The following is a 22,578-nucleotide window of genomic DNA, read 5'->3' on the forward strand; positions in this document are numbered from 1 at the left end:
GGACACTTATTTGCCTCAAACGACCACCGATACCACAATTTCGGGATAAACTTTTTACTGCTTGAGGGAGCATCAAATTGGGGTTCATTTGCCCGCGCCCCCTCGACAACGACCAAACCCCGAGTTTTTGCCAAAAATTATTCGGGGAATAAATGGATTTTTTAAAATTATATCTTCACCAATCTCGCGTCCTTTTCGGGGGTATCCTAATGTATACAGGCAGACTTTTACAGGACATTAAATTTAGGGGTTACTTTTCCTCTTTCTGAAAGGTTTCGTTATTTTCTCACAGTGGATTACTCTAGGCAGGTAAGTTTAGTTTAAATGGGGAAATACTGAAGGGGCCGGTGCAGGGCATGGATAATGAACAGTACATACGTAAAAACGTCATTATGCTTTGCCGCTGATGGGGTTCAGGATGATGTAAGATGGTTTGAGGTTCCAACTGTGTTTTCAATTTAACATTAAAATTTTCCCGTTTGTGCCCATAAAAGGAGATCTGCAGGGGTATTTTATAAAACACTAAATCCTGTAACCTTGCTCAAAACGAAACGTTCCAGGCAACAACTCTTTAACTTTACAGCCGTAAAAGGCCGCAATCTTAGACACTTAACATAGGTCTTATCGCCCTCAAAAGCTCACATCGTTCAGAAAATAACGACTTCTTGCAGTGAAGATCTCATGCTCCTTCCCATTTTGCAGCTTATTTCAGCTCGATCACTCCCTTTTTTCCCTCAGAGGCTCATTCTCCTTTTATGGCGACCATTAAAATAACATTTAATGTAGCATACAGCATATGAAAGGTCAAAACTGGATAACAGCTCGATTTAACTTTGAATATATTGACTATAAGAGACTCGGCAAAGCTTCGTCTAATAAATCAAGGTTCACTGACGACGTTGGACTTTTAGATGTGCGGCGGGGGTGCGGAACCCAACAGGCCACCCCTGCTCCGTTGCCAGCTCGTCTGGGAATTGTCTGGTTTCAACTGGAAGAGTCCCATCGTTAAAACTTCCCGATTTAATAAAGTATTTGATATAAATCTAAATTAAGAAGTTTCGCCCTAAAGTGTCCCCAAAAACCCTTAGAATAAGCTGCTGCTGCCCCAATTTAGCACGCTGTATTGGCCCCAGTGATTTATCTACCCATAAATTGTTTTGTTCTTAATTCCCCACCGCCATTTTCCCATTGTAATAATGCTCACCTCTGGAAGTTTGGCCATAAAATAAATTCCTCAATATGCCGAAAGTTTTAATTCCTAATGAATCTGCAATTTTGCTCGATACTCTTTATTGTTATTCGCAGCTTAAGACGATCTGACAAACCTCAAAAGCAGATTTCTTGGATAAATATTTACTGTCTGACGAGCCCTCGAAATAAACTATCAGCCCCTGTTGTGATGCTTCGTTTAAGCCTTTGATGTTTTAGTCACAAAGGGTTCTTCCAGATTAAACGGTTGTTTTGCTCCTGTTTCAAAGAGTGAATAAAGTCGAAAAGACGCTTATACTGCACAATATTTTTGTTATGTTTAGACTGTGCCTACTTCAAGATTAATGTCGTTGTTATGGAAACGTGACTGCAGCTTATTTCCTGCAGTATATTTGAAGAAACTCGAGTATGTGATTTAAAAACACATTTTATTTCTTGGAAGGAAGATTCTTGTATGAAATTCCTATTAAGACTCAAAATTATTGTCTGGAGAGGTTGTTAAAGGGTCTCACGCTCCGTTGTTTTTGAAAGATCATGGAGTTTCCTGCTGCAGCCGTAGTTGCTGACTAAACATATTTAAAAATTATTATCATATCAAAACATCTCTTGCTTTCTTATTATATTCGCCTGTGCATCCGGAACCAACACCTGCGGGTCGACGTCGCATATTACGTTTCCTTCTGGCTGTGAATCTGCTTTGGAGGAAATTTAATTTAAAACCCCGACATAATTGTTGTAAACTAGCAACCGCTTCATAAACCTTCAATTTCACGTTCAAAACACGTTCTGTTTTTATAGGGATAACGCGGTGTTTTTTTCCACACCCACCTCGAAGCCCAATTTTTCCCCCCCTTTGTCCACGTGTTCTTATGGAATTCGACGCATTTTTCTCTAGATTAAACCGTGACAGAAACAAAGGAATTACTCATACTACAATATCCAAGCTCGAGATTTTCCTGGTAAATTATTTAAGTGACCTAATTCTGTCGGGCTTGAACTAACATTTTCCAAAATGGTCCCTCAGGGAGAAGGCTTCGGGCTTCCGATATTAATCTTATTAAAAGCTTTATATCGTCAAGTGGTAGAACTCGAAATGAATTATAAGTTATTGTGTTTGCTCTTCCAGGAAAATAGATCCGTGGAAGCACACATTTTGGCAGTGCACTGAGGCTCGCAGTATCCCTTCAGGACATAAGACTGCGGAATTTCAAGCAAAAATATCCCACTGCCGAACCATGAGCTTTCGAAAACTCATCCTCGTGCGCCTTTTCTCCCAATGGATCCCCAAGGAAGACCTTTTTTCCAGCTACTATCGTCGAGGATCAAGAATTCTCTCTCTGGGATTTGGGGAACCCCACAATCCTGCTCACAGACTTTGCGGTAGTGAGAGCACAGGCCGAGTTTGCGCATGAGGTATGTTCGATTAACTCACTTTTATACCAGGTTGCTCATTAGTGTGTTAAAGTGCGATATCTCAGTAAATATGAGTTTTAGCAGGAAATGTTTCATATCAAAGTTTTTAGTCCTTAAGAGGTGCGTATTTGAATGTTATTTTCAAATCTACAGAGTCCGTCATAAAAGTGTTGTAGGACCGAATTATGTTTTTTTAAACGCAAAACCCCGATTTTTTAGCCACTTTCAGATTCGTCGTCAAATTTTAAGGTCACTTTATGTAAAGAGTCTTGAAAAATTTACCGCCTCTTGGTTATTCAAGAAAATTCGAAAATTTTGCTAGCTGCAGGATCTCGCGAAAATCGGCGCTGTGTCCTAACCCCTGAGAATTACGGAATCTGTCTTATAGGACTCCCAGAGGAACTAATAAGCTACGTTTTAATGTGTTTTAATTGAAAAAAAAATTGTCCCTAACCCTCGCAATAGGCCTGCGGAGTTGCACGACTTCAAGCATCAACAACTTGCTTATCTCAAATGGAACGCCCCAATTTTTTCGATAGTAGTCAGAATCCAAAAATGCGTAAAACTACGGAAAACGATTTTATTTTTATGCAAATAAGGTATTCACAGCAAATTCTCAAATCGCCCTCCATTTCGGTCAGAGCGCAGGCGCGGTCTTGCCAGGAAAGACCTATTTACTTATTATTAAAAAAAAAAATTAATGAAAGACACATCAGAATTAACGTGCGATTCCGAAAAGAAAGTAATGATATGGTCATCGATAGTCATGAAAAATGTCATAATGACGATATAAGTCACTAACTATCGCTTAACATTTACATATGGTGGCGTAACAAATGAGACATTTAGGAGCCAAAAGGGAGCAATTTTTGGGGACTTAGAAACTGCTTTGTTTAGAGATAGGGTAATGTTAACAAAAGTTGTAGATTTTGGATACGATATCGTCGAGAAAATTGCGGCATTCCGTTCCAAATGAGCCAGTTGTTGATGTTTGAAGTGATGCAATTTCCCAGGCTTATTTCGGTGATTATGAAAAGTTCTTTTTTAAATTAAAACGCGTCAAAACGTAGTTTATTAGGTCTTCCTGGAGTTCCGCAAGACTGATTCCAGAATCCTCAGCGGTTAGCACCGATTTCCGCAGCTATTAGAATTTTCGAATTTCCTCGAATAACTCGAAAACGGTAAATTTTTGACATAAAACCCTTTACACAAACTGACCTTGAAATTCGACGATAAATCCAAAAGTGGCAAAAAAATTTGAGATGTCTATTAAAAAAAAAAACATAATTCGGTCCTACCACGCTTTTATGTCGGACCCTGTACGCTTGAAAATAATATTCTCCTAAGGACCAAAAACTTTGATGAGAAGTATTTCTTTGTCGCTCATGTTTACTAAAATGTCGCACTTCGAGCAACCCTCTGTACATACTATTCGCTTTTACGTACTATTTTCCTTGAACTGACCTCTACAAAATGATGAACCTCGCCAGATCGATTTTGATGGTTACGAGAGCTTTAGCCGTAGAGAGTTATGTGATCACTGCCAGAGATTTTTTTGTAAGCTGGGGGTGAGGGTTTTTAAGCGGGACTTCGGCCCAAAATTGGAACTAAACCGTCACCAACAAACTTCAATTAGCTGTCTGTGCGCTTTCGTCGATTGATTAAATCGATGAATTGATACGCAAATTCGTTTCATGGGGATCTACTTTCCACTGGCGGTTTATTGCAATATTGTTCCAGAGCACGAACACAACAGAGAACTCGATTAGGATTCGTGGTTTACGCTGATTTTAATTGGTTTTTCAAGGGGGTGTGTATGGGTATTTGGCGATGTTAAATCCCTCTCTAATATCGCGTAATTGTCCAATTTAACTCGCTGGGAATAAGGGTGGCAGGGGTCTGCAGAAAAATTTGCCGAATATGAACCTTTTGCGACCACTCTCCTTAGCGCTCGTTCCTGAGCGTCGATATCTCGGGAACCAGAGGAATTTATCGTTAAGCGATTACGATTACCAAGTAATCGACTAATGAGAGAATTAAGGAAATTTATCAATGATTCTCATCTTGCTAGGGATACAAAAGCTTTTGGCTCATGATTGTTTTTCGGACAATAAAACATGTAAAAGGAAATTATAAATTATGCTAAAGTAATCATGCGGCCCTCGAGTGCACTCACGAAAGTGCCCTTTAGCGTGCTGGTGTCCAGTATAACAAAGGACATTGAGACAAAATTTCCAGTCGTAGCCAGTCAAGAATTTTATTTATTTACGTTTATTTTCTTATGAAAAATCGCCTTTTAACATGAACATAATTTTTCTCCGTGAGCAAAAGTGAACTAAAACCGGACTAGAGTCGTATTCAGTGGGATAAACAACCCTCAAAAACGTGAATTCCGACTGGTCCAATTTCCTTTTGGGGGATTATTCGAAGTCGAATTGCAACCCCGGCGGAAGTGTCGAAAGCCGACGTCTCGAATGTCCCATTTCCGAGACAAAGTTTTCGTTTTAACTTATACCGATAAAACTGAATGTATAAAATTCCCAAAAGATATAAATGAAATAGAGACATAAAGATTTATGGCTGTTTTAGAGCCACTCAATAGCTAGAATCACCAATTTCTCTTTTGAAACAACCACTTAAAATATGAAAGAGTGAAAGTGGGACAGTTCGCTTCCAATGAGATGCAGGTGAGATACGGACGAGGCACTCAGTCTGGAACAGGTTCAAAAAAGAGGGAAGACTGTTCAGATTAACCCATAATTTTCTTGACATAATGGCGGAGGTACGCGCACATCCGGCAATTAAATGGCGAGACAATAAAACAACATTTTCCGGTCTAATGCACGAAAAATGAGCTACAGTTTCCAATATAAACTCCAGCGATCTGGAAGACAAAGTTGAGGACTTAATTATCGAGACATGGAGTTCATAAATTTTCATCATTGTCCGGTTCTCATTTCCTCCGACGCCGTCGCCTGCGTTGCTATTGAGTTATTAATAAGTTCTTTGATATAAATTCGATGGGATGTGTTTCGTAATTTAATCGCGTATGAGCTGAAAGGCCTTAAAACTACAATAACACTCTTGGGTTTATTCCAGCTCAGGCTGTAGTTCATTACGCTACACTACATTAATATATATTTTGCGTAATGAAATTTGGTTTCCCCATCAAAAGCTCAGAAAGCTCGAAATCTCAGAGCATCCACCCTAAAACGTATACATGTATTTATACGAGTCTCTGTTCAGCGATTAATGAGCGGATTTGATAAACAATACCTTGATGAGAGAGGGTTGTGTGCTATAGATTATCATGTTGCCACCTCGGACGTGAACCGAATAATTTAGAAAGTACATTGAATAATCAAGTTTGGAGGTCTGTTAAACAGTGGCGTTAAGAAACTTTTCAAAGGCAAACTCGGTTTCATACATCAGAGAATGGCTTTATTGGTCGTTCAAAATTGCTTTAATGTATGTATCTGTGTAACCATCAGAATAAATTATGACGATTCGCATCAGTAAACAACGAAATTTAAATATAGAACGATTGAGCATAGGATAATAGAGAAACCAGGTGGAATTTATCGCTCATGTAAATAGTGTAACTACTCTGAACACTAATAATGAATTATAGGTGTTGGCCACGGAATAATCCTTTGATTAACTCATGAACTGCATTTGCACGAGGCTTAAATCCGCCTATTTTGGTCCTGCTAATTAAAATATTTAGTTGTGGTATGTATATGTGGTTGCATAACCTGCCATGGAACGTTTGGAGTGGCACCCTCTGGTGCAGGAACAAGGTAATTAATTATTTTTTATCGCGGTCTTAATATGAAAGATTGTGATAGTTTCATTTGAGGGTGCTAAAGGCATTCTAATCGTTAGAGTCGTTTCTAGAAGTTAACATCGGTGCTTGCTCATACAGGGTGTTTCAGAATAAGCATGTCAACTTTTTACTGAAAGTTCCCGTGGCCGAAATAAAAATAAAGTTCAGTACGCACATGGATCCTTTTTCGCTTCCTGTCGGAAATATAGAGTGATAAAAAAATTATCTAATTTTTTTTAGTTTTTCTTGATACATCCGTTTCGGCTTTGAACATTTTTATAAAAATTGGGGAGCGTCAAACAGACATGGCGACACCTCTTTTAAGGGAAAAAATATTTTTAATTCCACCAGTGGCGTCCCCATTAATGTCACTCTGAATGTTTCAAACGAAAAGTATGATACGCCACTGGTATAAAAAAAAGTAAAAATTATTTTCTGAGTGCTTGATATTTTTGCGAAAAAAGGCCCCTTGAACATTTTGCAAAAGTCCAACCCTGCATACAGGAAGAGTTCATTTTCCAGACATTAGGTGGTTATATAAAAATAACTGCAAATCAACACTTCTCTCGTTATTTTCCTATATGTTCAAGTCAATATGAGCTCGACTTCTTCGATTTATTATTTCCCTTATGGGAAGGTATTTTTGTTATATATCTAAAACGTGCAAAACGAAATACACGAATTTTAATGAATTTGCTAATAAGATCCCGATCAAACCCACAGGTACATAAATGATGGATGATGAACGATTTGAGTGGGTTTAAAGACATCCATCAGGTAAAATTGCGATATTGGATGGTGCTAGAAATAGACGGTGCAGTGCCACTGGGACAGGAACACAAGCCGTGGCGGAAAAAGTGTAAAAAGGATGAATACTACGAAACTTGCCTTTATTAAAATCCTGCTGGAATTGCTATTTTCTGCATTAGCAGTTTTGAACTAGCGCTCACTTCATCATTCATCTGGTTCCTTGCTGTCAATGTACTCATTAGAGTTGACCTTCGCTTACTTTTACGGGAGAGTAGTTTATTCTAAAGAAGTAAATATATTTGCGGTTGGGAACCCCAAGTGAAGAATAGGCGGTATTAGAAATCTGCTAAGTTGCACTACAGGACTTATGAGGAAATTAGTAGGTTTAGGTCTGGTGATCCCGCGGGCCATTGTGACCTATCCACCTGTTAGAAAGTTGGTTATTTAAAAAGCCTCGTACTTTTTTTACTTTTTTTCATACGCGAGTATTTCGGTTGTTTCTGAGATTTCAAAAAAATTTCACATAAATATTTTACTTAGTTTTTGAGGTCTATGGCGTGTTAAAGGAAAACCCCCTACTTAAGATTCATCCTATATATTTAAAGAATACCGACAAATTGGTTGTTAATCAAAAGCAATTTCAGTAGAGAAAACACGTTTTTCCTATATTATTAGGTGGACCACAATGTAGGAGAGTGGCACGCAACCCTGTTATAAATATAATCGATAAATATTACTCTTGAAACTATAGATAGATTGATGAATATTTCATTGGGAGTGTTGCACTTTGTCGAGAATAAATCTATACAGTTAATGATTTAAAGTTTTCACGAGGTGAAATGGATAAAAAGGGCAATCTGTTGATGCGTTTCGGAGCAGAAATACGCCAACAGCGATCACATGAAGCATTCATTTTAAATAAATCTTCTTTTAACATGTTTTTTTTTTCAACGTAGCATGTTCTCGAATCTCATATAACCCTTCCGGGGACTTTTGCGATTATATTGGAGTTGGAGAGTTTAATTTCCTAAACTTACATTGATGTCAATATTGATAATAAGAGAAGGGAACGACTGTATCTACACCTACTTTCTTATAATGGATTAAGTTTGTGTCATTACACGATGACATGCAAGGGAATGTTTACAGAAAAATATCCTTTGTTAATGTCCTCACCTAATATAATAGAAAGTCCCGGACAATAACTCTCTTTGAACTTTCGTTGGCTAGATGAATTATTAATACATTCCTACAAAATGCCCCACTGGATTACAGTACCACAAAAGCGATGTAACCCAATAGGGCAATTAGGGACTAATAGCAGAATCAATTAGGTACGTAAGCCGAGAGGAGTACTGTGTTTCCAATTAGCGGCTATGACCGAGAGCAACTTCCTACTTTCCTTTTAAGCACGATCATACTAGTTGCCCCTATAATCGCTATAGTATGCTTGGACAAAACGGCAGCCTTCCGAACACAACGGTTTTCATTACAGCCAAACTTTTTAATAATAACTCGCATTGGGGTCCTTTTCGAGTGCGGGGAAAGTTGCAAATCGAGTCATCACAGCTGTGCTTTCTTAATACCAAACTCTAAACAAATCGTTAAGCGAAAACTTCCTCGAGAAGTCATTGCGAACTAGGCCGAAACTTACGTGTTAAGCGCGGAAAGTTTGTGAATACTTCAAAAGCTGATGTTCAACAATGGTGCCCTGACAATATCCACGAACACCTCTCAAATCCCGGGAAAATATTATTTACTTTTGCCTGGCAAATGGGATTTGAAAGGGAGTTCCAATAGATATAATTTGGTCCAACACAAGTTCCCCAACAAAGGGAGCTCCAGGCAACAGAGAAATTGTGGGATGCAAAATCCTAACATTTCTGAATCATTAAACTTCCAACTTATTTGTATCCATATGTAAATCTCCAGGAATACCTACTACTGAATGTTAACAAGATAAGTCACGATTACGGAAATCCTCGAGTTAACTGCAAATTTATAGCTACCACCAACTATTTCTTGCAGTTACGTATAGCGAATGTAGTCATTAGAAATTAATGGTTGTTATTAACAATAAAAAAGCAATCATACCCTGTTTCATTTCTTAATAAAAGCGAAATCTCAACATTCACAGTCTAAACTGCGAAGAAATGGTGAAGGTGCTGTGTGATGGGCCTCTAAAAAGAAAAAGCATTAAACTGTGAACGCAGGAAAAACTTTTTGTATCGATCCCACTCCAAGCGCCGCTCCCGTGCAGACATCTGTAATGCATAAGTAATTAAACAATTTAAATTAAATAACAATTTAAATTTTTGATGGCAGAATCCTAGCGCATCCACCATTTCATCAAAATTTTTGTAATGTGGCGCTATCTGTAAACTAATAGACGAAGAAAATTTCATTCGATGTAAAGAAATCATGTTTAAAATTTTTTTTTTTATTGCGCTATCTATCCTTGAGTAAGCACACTGAGGTTTTCGTGTGAGAAGAAATCTGTTCTTGTGTAGCAGTTGGTACTTTCCTTATTTTATAGCTGGCGCCACTATTTTAAAAATACCATAATATCCTTGATATTCTTATTAACACATATGCATCTTTTTATACCTGATGATTCTAGATAACTGGGACTAGTGAATATCTTAAAATCGAGAAGATCTACAAAAAAAATTTTCAAATAAAGTCTTTTTTACTTTCGAGAGCTCAACTTTTTATGCTATAAGTTTCTTCTCCAAGGTCACCTTCGCCTATCGTTTGGGGTCAACTTCGTTTTTTTCAAATAAAACACTTTTTTTTTTTTTTTTGGTGATTAAAATTCTATATTGATAGTAAACATGTTTTTTACTTGAAACATTTTTTTGCAGCGATTTATAGTTGGCGTTACCATAACAAAAAAGCGATAACATTTTGAAGCTCTTTTTTAAGTTGTGTCGGTTTATACAGAATGTCCCAATTAAAATATCGCTATCTCGTACAAGAGTTACACAACTAGAAAATAATCCAGATCACCGAAAACAATTTTGTGAGGACGTGAATACTTAAATAATTAAAAATTATTTCAAAACTTTTTTTCGATTTATTTCATCGACACTCCCAACACGGTTTTTGCATTACTTTTCACGCAGAACAAAAAAATTTCACCACGTTTGTAAAGAGAACTGAAATGCCTTCAAAGTAATGTACCATTTGACTTCTTCTTCCCCCATTCAAGTTACTCGAAAGGGATTGCCACCCCGATTAGGGAATGAATCTACATCCATGATTACGTTCAAAAGATGTCTCCGTTGAAAGAAAAATCGACCTGTTTCGAGGTTTTCCGGAAAAACCTCTTACATCGAAAATATTTCAGGTGCACTGTTTTAATTGAGACATCTTGTATAAATCTAATAATCATTCGATATGATTTAACATTCCACAAGAATTTCAATAAGACAAAATTTCAATCATCAACTTAAATTTATATTCTCAAAAAGTTAACCAGAAGCACATATTACAGCTTACAAAATTAACAAATCTAAAAAACCACAATTTCTCTTTAATATAACAAATAAGCGCATTACTGACATTGAGAAGATACCTGCGAATTAAGTAAACACTGAATTAAAAGTTTAAAGTATAAGTATTGTACAGAAAAGCCAGGTTTTGCATAGTCAGTACATATTGGTAATCGTCATGTGCGAAAAAAAACTTATATTTACAAAACATTACCCATAGCAATGAGATAATGACGCGTCAATAATTAATGAAATAGAAACAAAGACAGAAATCATTATTCGGTAGATGGAATGAAACAAATAGGCACTAAATATTCTTCCTCAGATAAGAACTAAGTTATTTTATATAATAGATTTGTGGCCTATAAAAGCTTCCTTTTAAAATATCTACACGCTATATACCTACTTAAATATATTCTAATATACCTACCTACCTAATGTTTAAAATGAATCGGACTTTTATTTAGGTATTATTACAGGTAGGTACAAACTTTATCAATAAAAAGGACTTGTTAAAAAGTCGTTTTTTTGCAGCTCTCATACCCATTTATATATTACAATTTAATTCTAATTGTAGAAATATAATAAACGCACCCGCTTTCTATCTCTATAAGTACAACTCACAATTTTTCAACAAATTTTACAATTATAATTAATAAAATTTTAATATAAAAAATGCAATTACTAAACGTTTATAAATTCTTTTATAAACCTCCCGTATTCTCTTCAAGTTAGACATTTTTTATAACTACATATACCATTAATAAGCAGGGTGTTTCCTAAATACACGGCGCAAATTATTGTAGATAATCCTCGAGTCATAATAAGAAATAAAGTTCTTATAAACACATGTCATTTTAACACTCTGTATTTCGGAAATAAAGTGATTTCAAACGTGAGTTTATAGGAACTTTTTTTCCTTGTTTTGATCCAAAGAATATGCCCTTAAATTCGTGCCGTATGTTTAGGGAGCACCATGCGTACTTTTAATAAATAGATTAAAAAATTTATAATTTAAACAACGTAAAGGTCTCATAACTAATTGCACACTTCGTTTAATTTACGTTATCGATAATAGTAAGGTTTACAGTAATCAGTCTGTTGTTTTTAAGCAAAAGTACTGTGTAAAATAATTCCAAAATTATAGAAATATATACCTATTTAAATAAATAAATATCCTCCCAGTTAGGATTTATTTAGATAGCTTAATACTCTTTTGAAAGGGGTAATAATTTCTTGTTAATAAGGCACAACGTTTTCAGACAAAAAATTAATCTACCTAATCTTATCAAAGCCTTGCGTAAATTGCACCCAAACTATGGATAGTGATTTCATTTAAGTTTTCGACAATTCTTTAAAACGACCTTATTGGACATACCTAACTATATTCAAGACACTCCATGGGACAATATACTCCTTTGGTTTTTTTTTCGACGGAATGTTAGAAACTTCTCTTATACATATTTAATTTGAAAACGCTCTTCAAACAATTATCTATATCTTACTTGCCTGGAAGACTTTGAGCACTAATTATAATGAATTAGTCGATTATTTCAATAAATAACAGTTAAACTCGCATATCCGAGTTTGTACTTTTTCTTCAGTTTAACTGAAAAAAATTACCTCTCATTCCATTAGTTGGCAGTGTGTTGTTGGGGTTGTAATCGTGCGACTATTGCCTGCAATTTCTTCAGCTTTGTGTGCAAATCGTTATTCGATTCATGCAACGTTTCGATGGTTTTTTTGAAATCGTTATTTTCGTTCACTAGGATTTCCACTTTCCTCTCTAACTGGTCCATGTATTCCTTCTTTTTTCTTCGACTCTCTTGTGCTGAGATCTAGAAGAATGTTACATTACTGCATCTAAATCAAAGCAAATAGAAAGGCAACGAAAAATTGGCAGTCACCATATTATCAAGAAAAGCTTAAAAAATCACACTTTTGTCTTTTTGCGTGCACATTATTTCAATATCATAAATTCTGCAAAACGATACTCTTTATCTTTCAAATAATACGGAATAATTGGATACTCCTTATCTAACGGCGACAGTGCGACTCAAAATAACAAAATTATTTTCGATCGCTGACGTATAAAGATAAAGGGATCAATACAAAAATGCAACAATATATAAATCCTCTTTCACTGTCTTTATCACCAGGACAAAATAATTTGAAAGGCATTTGATGCAGCAAAATCTTATGTCATTACACCTAAATCAAAGTGAAGAAAAGGGCATAAAAACTCTCATTTATCATAATATTAAAACGATTTAGCGGAAACTTCAACAAATTCGATTTATTGTTTTCTTGAATTTATATTATTTTAATTCCATGAATTTTGTCGAAGAACACTTTATCTCAAAAACAGTAATGGATTTACGGGTAATTATGCTCCCAGGCACATTATTAACGAAACCTGCTCGTCTATAAGTACGCCACTAGTAAATCAATCACTCAGGAAATTTGTATGCGTAGTTAATTCAAAGCGAATTAGACGGTATTAAAAACTAATCATTTATAGTTGGAAAGACAAATTCGGTTTGAATGGATTATTTTTCATTATTAAATTGATAAAACTACATGTATCCGGGCAATTAAATAAGTCAAAAAAGAGTATTGTATTGTACTTTTAATGATTAAAGTAAACAATTGTCTACGCCTAATAAACCTTCACACTTGCTGTTAATCGTCATTAACACATACCTTATTTTTTATTTTCCTTCTTATCTTTTTAAGGCACTTTTCTTCGGCTTTCGTTAACGGTAATCGTGTAGGAACTGGATACCCCTCAGCTATCAATGTTCGTTTTTCTTCCTCAGTCAGAACAAGTATTCCTGTTGATCCTTTCTATAAAAGAAAAATAGAAACGATTTAATATCAGTGCTTAAAAATAGCTTTTGGTATCTCTAATACATTAATATGCAAATTTCTTGTTTTGTTCATTTTTTTGGATGCTTGGAGAAATAACAAATAATTGCTAGGAAATGTAAGATACAATCTCAACTTACCGGTTGATTGCTTATTAAAGGGGTGTATATGGGCTGCCTCGGGGTAGGATGATGAGCTAAACCCTGCCTTGATACTTTCCTTCCTGCTGGTGACGAAGGTTGAGAAATTGTTGCATTATCTTCTGAGTCATCGCTGCTGCTGCAAGAAGGTGGCGTTGGTGGTAGGTGGAATGCACCATTACTTGGTGCTGAACATGAAAAAATGATCAATTAATGAATTAACTAACAATCGAATTAATTAAATTAAAACTTACCAAGTTTAATATTTAATTGTGGAATTTGTATCCTTTGAGGTATTAAACTATTTGGTGTAGTAATAAAAATACTTTGTCCTGCCTGCTGCAAGACTGCTTGAGGTATTTGAGACTAAAAGAATAAAGATAGAGACGATATAATAACAAATGTGCTAAATAGTACCATATCCATGTCGAAATGTATTTCATTCCCTTGAAGAACCTGAGATTGAGGTGAGGATGGACACGAACTTTGCATACTCTCGGTTTCACTAAACTCCTCTTTAATGTCACTCTCTTCCTTTATTTCTAAGATTTCCTCTGTTATTTTATCACAGGTGGGATTCATGGATATACTTGGGTAACATTCTTCCTCCATATCTATAAAAACGACAAAAATGTTTATCTTTGAAAGTACACTTTTAGTAGTCCATTTCACATTCATATGAGTGTTGAAAGTGCACTTTCCACACGCTTAATAAGTATCCATAGTGTTAAAATAAATTTCATGTTACATGTAACAGAGAACGTACCATCGACCTTTTGCTTTGACTTTGGCGAACTAGGTGAAGAATCCCCATCGGAACTTAAACTATAGCTGTGCTCCACTTTGATTGGTCTCGAGCCTAAAACGGCATCCGTCATTAATTTATCGTGTAAAATTAGCCCAGGAATGTCTTTTGCGTCCATAAATGACCACTCGACGCCCTCTTCATTCGACTGGATTTTCAGTACTTCCCGCATTTCCTGAAAAAAAGCAAAAATAAGTTCGGTGCTTTAAACTAAGATTCTTCGTATGGGTCTAGGGATGTCTGCATGTAAATTAATCTTAATGGGTAGTTAATTTAAAAATGTTTTAATATAGAGAGTGTTCTATGTGAAAACATGGAGTTTTAGGCCGCAAAACTTAGTGAAAAGAAGGTATCTGAAGGTTATCGATATAGGGTAACTAATCTTAAAACGGGTATTTCATTGTAATTTAATATTCAAAGTCAGGTCTTCTTGAAGTGCTATTTTATGTTAAGTTAACAGTAGCTTTGCTAATTCGCTGAATCTGCAAATATTTGTCTGCAAAGCAATAGCCATAGGAACATCAACAGGCCAATAACCTTTTTAAAGAGAAATCCTTTAATTATTATTGAAGTAAAGGAAACGGAGCATGTTTTCGGACAATTAATATTATTTATGCGGCTGGACCTGACATTATTAATATTAATTAGTGCACATATCACTAAAAATCAGAATGGAGCCTTTGGTATGCATTGAGTCACTTTTACTCTTTTGATTTCTACCTAAACGATCAGAGTTTATGCGGAAATACAATTAAGTTCTTTCTACAATTTTCCAGTGAACTTTTCCACGATGGCTTCACTGACCTTCAAAAATCTGATTTTGTCTCAACACCTCCCTAACCGGAACTAACCACTCTTCTCCTATTCATAAAAACTACATGCCTTTTTATTAAAAATTGCAAAATACTCTAACCAATTTCCTTGTCATAGCCAATTCCTTTGCCCCCATTCCTCATTTCCACCTGCCGCATATAACGCTAATGGTAATTTAATTAATTAGAGACGTTTCAAACCAGTACCAGTATAGAACCATCCGTGAATTTTATTTGTGCCCCGAAGTCAACAACCTGCTTCCACTGGCACTAGACCCAACATACTTATGGTCATGGCCGTCATAGATGACTGCCCAGCAGCTTGTATTACTTCTTTTAGCTAGGAATTCAGATGGGACGTAATAATAATATGTTAAGTAAGGCGAGGCTTTTGTAGTGATAATTGACATTTTTTACATCCCGATAAATGGATGGAACGAAAAAAGCAATAGCAGACACATTAAAAATATAATAAGCTGTGCATTCCTGAAGGTAATATTCATCACGAATCATAAGATTAAGCTTTACCTTCACCTGAGGAAATCGTTCTAATGAAGACGCTCATATCAGGAACATTTATTGCGACCTTCAATTTAGTTACTTAAATTTAAATCCCTTTATTGTATTAGACGAATAATTTACAGATTAGGCATCCGACAAAATGCCAGTTATTTCATCATTCAAAATTCGTAAATCACACAGATGAAATATCGATAAGTATACTAATGATCTGCAAGTCCAGACGCAACACCGACAGACAGTTTATTTTAGAGTTTATTCCTTACCGCGTTATCTCTCAGAATAAAGTTTTAATAGTAATAAAATTTATTTGGAAGGCTCTAGAATTGAGGGTGAGAAGATCTTTGTGATAAAACTTGCGACAATTTTTGAATCTCTAGAACACGACAATATATACAAGGTGTCCCGTATCGTTATGTTCACATTTTGGGGGCGTAAAGTACACTTCTTTTCGAGTAAAAAAAAAATGTATGATAATCAAAATAAGCCTGACAATAAAGAAAATTTGCAAAATTGTCCGTAATAAAATGCAGCAAAGCAACATTTCCAACTAGACTAACGGTCAAAGCTGGTGACTGACTCAAGAGAATGGTCAAGGTAATCAGCGTAGACCAGACTCGGTGGCTATAACAACCATTTATCTACCGATTCATTTAAATGACAATTACTACAAATTGGCTTTCTCCTTAATTGAATTTTAATTTCATTTTTAGAGTGATGGGAATACTGTAGGGTCCTTGACAAACGGCTATTTTCGTCTGCATTGATCAAACCAGTTGAATATTTAGCACTTAGATGCTCTTGCCCGACAGATGGTTACTTGACCAGCATGCCATTTACCATGTAAATCGTTGTGTATGACAAATTTATATTCAAACTTTGATTTTCTTACATCCAAAATTGAAGCTGCAACTGGCTATAAAATCAAAAGCAGATATCGGTCCTATTGAAATGCGCCCAAAGACACGAAAAATATGAACAAAATCGTTTCGTTTTAAACTCTAATAATTAACGAAGATACTCTAATTTTACCTGTGTAAACTCTCATTTACCACTGCTATTGCTATCGACTTATGACGTAAAACCAATGTTAACTGTTGTGTAACATATTTCCGGTATTTTCTAGTACACGCTGTTAAATGAGACTGAAGAAATAACGTATGTGTCAACTGTACTTAGAGACAACTTTACTACTTAAGATAGCACAATCAATGGGCCTATGGTACGAGGCTTTCGTCTTCGTCTCACTTGACGCAATAAAGATAGACGGCTATATACGTGGAGTGGGTGGTACTGTTGATGATATTGGTACTGTGATGACAAATGGCAATTTTAATAATCAATTTTATAAAATTTAATATTTTATTTATACAAAGTATCACACGTTCAAAAGATAGGTCCGAAAATAGTTCCTTATCCTCGTACCTACCAAAATACAGGGCATTAAAGTTTTTAATTCACCAGCATTCTCTCTCGTTTGACTACATCGTTAAAGATACTCTCACGATTGTTGTGAGACTATTATGATCACTGTCATCATGTATACAACACCAACAGCATGATAATTGAGTTAGCAAAGTATGATGTCTCCACGTAAAGGCTCATTTTCACAATACTAGTAGTATAACTGCAGCTCAAAGAGAGAACGGTCAGGCTGAAGAGAACTGACACCCTATTCGTCTTGCATAGACGGTATGAGTAATTAGGATAATCCCATAACAATCGTAAGGGTATTTTTAAGTATGTATTCAAACGAGGTAGCATGACAGAGACGTCGAGATAGTGCGATAGCGACTTTTTGGTCTCTTTTTGGCAAAAGTGAAGTCTTCCTAAAATGGCCTTGGACAACAAAATACAAGAAGGCCAGCTCTAAGAAAGCAAGATTGAAACCTAGACGACCTTGCAAGATTACGAGAAAGATTATGAAGAAAAGGCGCCTTGAGTTGCAAGTCTTGCATGAGTATTGTAAGCAAAATGAGTTATCTAGAACAAAACTAAAGCAATAGTTAATTCTGCCGTTAAGACTAAACATCGATCTGAGTTTGCTTATTACTAAATTATAAACTATTATGTGAGCGATTATGGTTTCAGATGAGTGGCAGTTCAAAGGTTCACTACAACAATTTTAGAAACAAATTTCCAATGGTGTCTTAAATAATCTCTGTAATTTATTCCTCACTTGCCAATAATTCAATAGATCAATAAATGAGATTAATAAAATCCTTCAAGGTCAAGAAGGAGGTCTGAGGTGAGTTTCTGGCGTTAAGCAGTTTAATTGTACTATATAAAAAAGTAAATTGCCCCCCGAATTTGATTATAATTAAGAATCGGAAATTACGTGTTGATCCACTTTTAATCAAAATCAACAATAGATGCCAAATGTACCATTTTAAAAGCGATTTTTATGAGATCTCACAAATTTGATAATCCTCCAACTTACTCCTTAATAGCAAGTAATTATTGTTTCAACAGTAGTGGTATCAACTAAAGATTTAAAATCATAATCCCTGTGTTTAATTTAACTCGCTCTATACAATGTTATCGCGAACTTACGCAACACTCTTAGAAAGTCACAAGGGGATAAATCCCAGATAACTTGAAAGCAAAAAAGAAAAGTTTCGCATAATTAATATCGATATTGACTTTTCATTCATCATATCTGCAAGATTAGTCATAATATTTGGAAAATTTTGTAATAATTATGGTGATAAATTATCACGAAGTAAAACGGTTAAATGAGAGCAGTTTTCGGTTTTTTAATTTAATCGCAAAGTAAATAATACGAGGAAAAACAGTCAGAAAAAAACTATATCTTCCAAATGCAGCAATCTAGAAGATTGACTTTTGGAGGCAGTGTGCATCTATATCTAGTGTTTAACTAAATTAAAAGAATATTGTTCAATTACTTGAAGTGGCCGAGAGCGTCCAAGAGCGGCGCTTAAAGTCCTATCTATGAGACATCAAATTAATGAACATTTCCTTCTACGTTTGGGTTTGAAAAATACAAACACACATAATCACGACATTTGCGCAAAGAACTTGATTTTAATGAAAGGCGTTAAAATTAGAAATTGATGAAATTGGCAGATTTACATAACCAATTGCTGAATCATCCCTATGACAAATGGAATTAAGGAAATTGCATAGACCAAACAACCATAGCGTTTTGAAATGTTCTTCAGGAATTTAAATTCACGCAAAAGCTGTAGAACGGGAAATGATGAACTTTATGAAGGTGTCTCACCCGAATATTTGTGTTCAATTAGTATTCAGACAAGAACAAGCTGACGAATACCTTTCTGACCATAACCAACGGTCATCGACACCGCTTATCCAATTTGTTTCTGTATATTTGGATTGTTTATTGGCGTTATATTGCTAATTTTTTTAAGACCAATTTCAGCTTTTACGTCACTTTCTTAGAATCTGCATAATCTAATTTAGAGCTTCCATCAAAACTTCTTTTATTTGCGTTACTTAGGTGTTTTGTACTCCCACGTTTTACCGAGTGGGACGTCATATAGATTATGGATGCCTTCCCAACATAAGTAGGACAGTTTCCATTATGTCGCCTACGCTTAAGTAGAGAAAGAGCGGCCTAAATATGGAAAGTGGCCGATTTTTACACTCTCAATTTTGTAATTGCACAGTCATAGTAATAATAATTATTGTCGCTTCTGGTTGACTATTTGTATTCCTATTTCTCTACACCCAAATATAGGATGTATGTGGCTAATGACTCCTATGCGAGGTCGTCTTGCCTATTGAATAAAGTTGAAGGATTGCGGCAACAACACCGGCGATACCGTTACATTACTGTTTTCCCATTAACTTATTAACGGCGTGTCATTTATTATTAAAAAATACTTTCGAGAAAAACGACTAAACCATGTAGAACTTTCAAAATTCAGAATTTTGAAAAAAACCTATTCTTAATTATTAGTTAGTTAATTAACACTTAACAAAACTAGGTCGGATGGGATCGTGTACAAAAGTTCCGACTAATTTGAAATATTATCTTTGAAGTATAACTAATATTTGTTCAAGTCGAGATTAAGCAATGGCATGAAAATGCAACCCAAGGTTGTCTTCTATAAACCCTTCAAACCATTACTACCTGATATCACTAAAACAAAACCGATAACGTATACCCAGTGGAAATTTATAAATTACGTTAATTAAGTGATGTCTTACAAAGGATCAAAATGGGAAAACCCATAAATATAAATACTTATTACGTAAGTAAATATGGTACTCATGACAATATGAATAGAACCAACCAGTAAGCTTTGCAAAATACAAAATCCGGATAGTCATTAGCTGTTTGCATTAGTGGTAATAATAATACAAAAATAATCTACGGAAACTGGTCACTTCCTGGTAGAAATAATTGCTTGAAAATCCTAATGCGGCGAAAGAAGGTTTAGAAAGTGTTCTCTAAAAGTTTTTTATATTGGAAAAAATAGAGTCACCGTGATAAACATAGTGAAAATACATACATATTTTTGTTTTGTATATTTTTTTCATTTTCATTATCTAGCTCAAATTACTCGAAAACCGATAAAAATTGCTATAAGAAAACGCGTTTGTGGTCAAGCTATTAATATCTTGTCAAATTCAGTTATAATAATTTTTCCTTAGAAATACTGAAGTAGAGTCTGGGCAAAAAACCTCATGAAGTTATTGAATGACGATAGTTCCAACAAGAATAACCAACCTAGCGAGTCTGGACACCATTAGCGATGGTCGTCCAGAAAAACCTATACCATATATGGAATGTGGTACACAGCAAATATGTATTTTCCTGGGTATTCTTATTCCATTGGAAATATTGGGAAATGGATTGGAGGATTGAAACTTGTCAGAAATACTACGTAATATCCCTAATACTTTTTAATACATGTATACAAGCACAGTAATAACAAATAACATTCAAATATTACATAGAAACATTTGGACATACTTTAAAACGGATAACCAGTATATCTAGTTAAAACTCTTCCATTAGAGTAGATGATTTACCCTTTAATTCTAATCCGAAAACGAAAGATACTTAGAGAGAACATTTAAGAAGCTAAGCCGTGCCTAATTAAGTTAGGTATTTCTTAGGTCTTTCTATAGGTAAATTAATAAAGTAAAGTGACTAAATTTAACCGATAATTTGGCAGTAAAATATTCAGTGAAATCAAATTGGCTTTTCAGCTGTAACTTTTATTTCCTTAAAAATAATGGTACTGCTATTAAAAAATCCTGCGACTTCTGTTACTGAGTACCGGTTCTATAATGTTTAGTGAGGGATCGACAGCTGTCAGCGAGATTGTTAGTTAACAACTTGCTGGCAGATTAAGTGTTTTTCAAACTGAAATTTAAACAACAGTTGAAGGAAAGATAGCTATATGTGACATCGATGTAATTTACAGACACTTTGACTGATGGTAGCCTCGACTGCGAGTACTTCACATGTAGTTTAGCAGGACTTTAAAGGAACCGGCACCAAACGCAGATTCATCAACATCTTGCTAAGTTGCATGTGAAGTAACATACGGTTGAGGGAAACTATCAGGCAACGTGTTTATGTCAATTGTGGTGGTTTCAGACAGTTCCTTTAACTGTTGGTTGAGCTTTAACTTAAGTTTGAAAGACGCCACATCTGCCGAATAGTCTTTAACTGACAGCTAACATGAACGTGGAAGAAGCGGTCCTTAGGGCCAATTTAGGTGTGTGCAGTTAACTTTAAGCTAGTTTCCATAGAAACCAAAAATCTGACCAATCACCATCCTTCATTCGGGCATTTCAACGGAAATTAGCTTGTAATTAAAGTTAACAGTACTTGATTAATTTGGCCCTTACAATGGACCGTTTCTCGGCTTTCTTCTCTCAATGTCAAACTAATTAACCGCTAACATCCAACAAGTTCCCATCATTGAAGTACCTACCTAGGTTCAATACCATTCAAGGCTACTTTGTCATGCATTCATACTTCACCCATATACCACTCGACTCGCCTAACCAGCCCAGAATATTACTGATATTGTACCGTTAGATGACTAAACATTTTGCTTGGCTACTTTAGCAACAACTTTTTCGCAAGCGACTCAAATGTCAATGAACCATGGAAGTTTTTTATGTTTACCAGAGAAGAAAAGAGTCTCAATGAGCATTTGAAATCAACATAATGCCCAATTGAAGAGAAATAATTACGAGCGGTACTTACCAAAGTCAACTGCCACTTTTCGACTAATTACCTTACGTAACAGAAGCTTTTAATCATGATTTTTTCGAGAAATCGGGTCAGTAAGTTCAACAGCACGGTGATTAATATGTTGCCAACATAATTGAGTCGGATTGAAGTGAAAGGACCTGGTTTTTGACAAAAGGGTAATGGCATGCGGCTTGCACACCCATTGATTATTCTGCGAGACGGGTTTCTTCTATCCTACGCTCTATAAACCCGATTCATTTAAATATCATGATTATTGGATGTTGGGAAAGATCATTGAAATGTCATGGAAGGTCAGATGCCATCATTACAAGCACTTTATCAAACGTTCTATTGAATGATTGAGACATGTAGGTACCAATACAAGAACCTCATTTCAGTTGATTATATTCCCGTTTATTCCGCGCACATCCTTGATAAAACAACAGGTATAGTTTTTAAACGTCATCGAGAACCATGGGAAAAGTTCTTTATGATCAAAGCCGTGACACTTGTTAAAAGGTCAAATTAAGCACGAAAAGA

The 22,578-nt window shown here is 35.5% G+C and overlaps 1 protein-coding gene across 2 annotated transcripts in view; it reads right to left on the reverse strand.

The window, feature by feature from the left end:
• Positions 1-10,635: 10,635 nt before the first annotated feature.
• The window catches only part of CrebA (Cyclic-AMP response element binding protein A), a 29,443-nt gene continuing 17,500 nt past the window's right edge, over positions 10,636-22,578 (reverse strand). For both annotated transcript variants that reach the window (XM_066399714.1, XM_066399722.1), the window contains 6 exons: positions 14,467-14,680; positions 14,118-14,314; positions 13,955-14,066; positions 13,701-13,888; positions 13,396-13,539; positions 10,636-12,530 (listed from right to left, as the gene is read on the reverse strand). In XM_066399714.1, coding sequence (XP_066255811.1) covers positions 12,327-12,530; positions 13,396-13,539; positions 13,701-13,888; positions 13,955-14,066; positions 14,118-14,314; positions 14,467-14,680 — 1,059 coding nt within the window. In that variant the 3' untranslated portion in view covers positions 10,636-12,326. The remainder of the gene's footprint in view (positions 12,531-13,395; positions 13,540-13,700; positions 13,889-13,954; positions 14,067-14,117; positions 14,315-14,466; positions 14,681-22,578) is intronic.

Source organism: Euwallacea similis, chromosome 1 (genome assembly GCF_039881205.1).
Source record: "Euwallacea similis isolate ESF13 chromosome 1, ESF131.1, whole genome shotgun sequence".
NCBI lineage: Eukaryota > Metazoa > Arthropoda > Insecta > Coleoptera > Curculionidae > Euwallacea > Euwallacea similis.